This window comes from Vigna radiata, unplaced genomic scaffold (assembly GCF_000741045.1).
Source record: "Vigna radiata var. radiata cultivar VC1973A unplaced genomic scaffold, Vradiata_ver6 scaffold_301, whole genome shotgun sequence".
Lineage (NCBI taxonomy): Eukaryota > Viridiplantae > Streptophyta > Magnoliopsida > Fabales > Fabaceae > Vigna > Vigna radiata.
In genome coordinates, this window is record NW_014543816.1 from 216,048 (window position 1) to 219,156 (window position 3,109).

General features: G+C 31.3%; 1 protein-coding gene across 1 annotated transcript; it reads right to left on the minus strand.

Annotated features, from left to right (window-relative positions):
• Positions 1-2,066: 2,066 nt before the first annotated feature.
• Positions 2,067-2,907, minus strand: LOC106754980 (auxin-responsive protein SAUR36-like). The gene has a single exon (XM_014637054.2). It carries the CDS (start codon positions 2,774-2,776, stop codon positions 2,168-2,170), a length of 609 nt encoding a protein of 202 aa, XP_014492540.1. The 5' UTR covers positions 2,777-2,907; the 3' UTR covers positions 2,067-2,167.
• Between the last annotated feature and the right edge of the window lie 202 nt (positions 2,908-3,109).

The window sequence follows — 3,109 nt, forward strand, 5'->3', positions numbered from 1 at the left end:
CCATCATGAGACACATCACACTACAAAATTTGAGTAAACTTAGTTTCGTGGAAGGTCACAAAGCATCGACCTCAAAAGATGGTTGTGAAAATCAACTTCAAAACTAACCACTCAAGCTAATGGACAAATGCTTGTTCATCCAATAAATCTATCCACCTACACCTTGTTTATAGAATCTAAGCCATGAAATTTATGTACCTACCTATCTCAAAAATATACGGAGATATACTTAAAAACACAATAATATTTACATAAAGAATCTAAAAAAATTAAAATGACCACTATAACTTGAGTATTAAGCGATATTCAAATATTAAGTACTCAACTATATCTTTTTATTACTAAGATCTTATGTATAGAGACCTAATTATAAATATAAATTTATTCACAAAAAAGTATAAATCCACTTGATGATCTTTTCGTCCATTATAATATTCATATATTCATTGCTCAAATTCTTATTGACTTGATAAAATCATTTTATAGGTGAATGACTCCTTAATCTTTATCCACAATTCAACAATTAATCTTCAGTGCAAGCTTAGTTTTCAAAATATATTCACCTCAAAAAATTACATTATATTTCAATAAGAATATGATTAATTCACATAAATCCGTAAATAATCAATATAAAAGATAATAATAAGAAAAAACAAAATAATTGTTTTTATTCTCGAAAATTTTCTTTCGGACAATCAAGGTTTTGTTTAACAATTATTTGATAATTTCACTTTAATAATAAAATATTATGTTTAAATGAATTAATTAATAAATATATTTAAAATCTAAATTAGTTGTATAGAATAGATTGGTTTTTAACATATAACTTCTTTATAAATACTATAAACGAAATTTGGACAAAAGGTATGCATGTTAAAAAGAAATAAATATATAAATATTTTTTTATATAGTTAAAGTTGGTAATATTACAACATTTTATAATTGAAATTTATTGATAATAATTTAAAGATTAAATGAAATAAACAGTTTAGAATATCAAATATTTAAAAGAATGAAAGAAGTATGATTTTAAATTGTACGAGTGGAATTTTTGGCATACGGACATTGAACATATCTAATTGAGACTACCCTTCACTCTAAATTTTATCGAGTTTTATTGACAACATAACAGCGTATTAAGGTAAACATTTATATTACATGTATTTAATTTCTGTCTGAATCCTTAAATGAATAAAATTTTAATTATATGTTTTTAAAGAAACATGTAGAAAATTTATATATAAAAAAAGGTTTCAATAGTATATTAACCAATTCAAAACAACTAAAAGATTAAAATTGTTTAAAGGAAAAAAGAGACAGAAAACTAATAAAAAAATAAATATGGATCTCTCTCTATCACTATTATCATAATTATTATAAGCGTAACATTAAGACTATCATAATCACCATAACTAACATTACCTACCACATTACAACTAAAGGCCATTAGAATACGATATTTACTCCATTATTATTGTAGTGATACTTTTGAAGTTCTGAATTTATGATAAACATAAATATAATTAAAACCAATTTTTTCCAGATTAGGTATTATACATCAACACGTTTCCCTAATAGATTAATATTTATCTTGTTTCTATCAAATCATAAAATAAGTTCCGAACTGAAATCCGTCTTGACTTAGCATTATTAGATTAATTACTTAAAAATTTAAAAAATAAAGTATATTTAAATTAATTTTCATTTTAACTCTTAAACGACTTAATTTTAATTCTTAAACAAATATTAGTTTAATAAACAGAAAATTATTTATTATATATTTTTTAATTTTTAAAAACATTGTATGTTTACTAAGGCTAGAAAATATTGTAAATCAATAATAATTGTGTTATGGAAAAATATTGAAAACGGGATATAAAAGAGAAATCCTAAAAAGCAATATTTTATTTTAACAATTTTTTTTTTGTGTCGTTACTTTATTTATTTGAATTTATTTAAAAAAAAAATATTTGAAACGAAGATGCACTCTGTTCATTTAAAAAAAGTTGTTAAAAAAATATTTTTGTTAAAAAAGAATTTTCGTAAAAAAAGTGTTGGAAGAAGGATGCTAGAAGTTATAAGGTTTATGATGGAGATTAATTAAGTACAGTGGAAAAAACTCTGCACCAATAATATAATTATTAAAAAGAATTCACTTCAATTCTCGTCAGGCCAACCTTTTGGGACGGGTGCTCCGACGAGACCCGGACGCTATTCGGGTCTTGACCCGTTCAAACTCAGTGAACCGGCATGGGATGGTGATTCCCCCGTCGTGGTGGAAACCGAACTCCTCCTCTGCCTCCTTCAGCAACTCCCCAAACAAAGGATGGTTGAAGTATATTACGGGGAGCAGCACGCGGTGCAACTCGCCATCCTTCTGCCCCACGTATACGGCCAGATGTCCCTTGGGCACACTCGGGTCCCGGTCGGATCCTACAACGGAACCGGATCCCAATTGAGCGTAACCTGACCCGACTGATACTGGCAAGCAGGACTTGGCGCTGGCCGTCAGCTTGCGACCCCACGAGAGGAGTTTAGCGATGGACGATCGAGGAGAGTTGCCCAGGCGATGGTATCCGGGTCTGCTCCGGAGCCGGATCTTCCTGAAGACCCATTTGGAGACCCGGATGAGGCCCTTCCTGAGGTTGAATCCGCGAATCTTGGACATATTCGGGGAGAGGGTGGGTAGAGATTTCGAGGCCGAAAGATGAGATGTGGTGTATGGTAATAATGAAAGTGAAGAGGAGGGTATGCGTGTAGGTGCGGTGGGGTTCATGAGAATGGCCAAGGGTCTGCTACCGACATCGCTAAGCGAAACTGGGTGAGACAAATCTCAGAGAGTGAAGTTGGGATGTTGGACATGGTTTTCAGACCAAGTTTAGTTTCATTGACGAACATAAAACTGATCCATGCTCTTACCAACCTAAATGGGACAACGTGGGAACGAAGGTCGTGTCAGAGGAAAGACGTTCTCCTTTGGCTACTGAGATTTGTTAAGTGGTGCAAAATCTCTAACGTATATATACCAAAACTCTAACACTTGTTTCTTAGTTAGCTAACGTACACGGCCTTCTTTAATATCCGTATGCTCTTCAACGGCGTTTTCAAT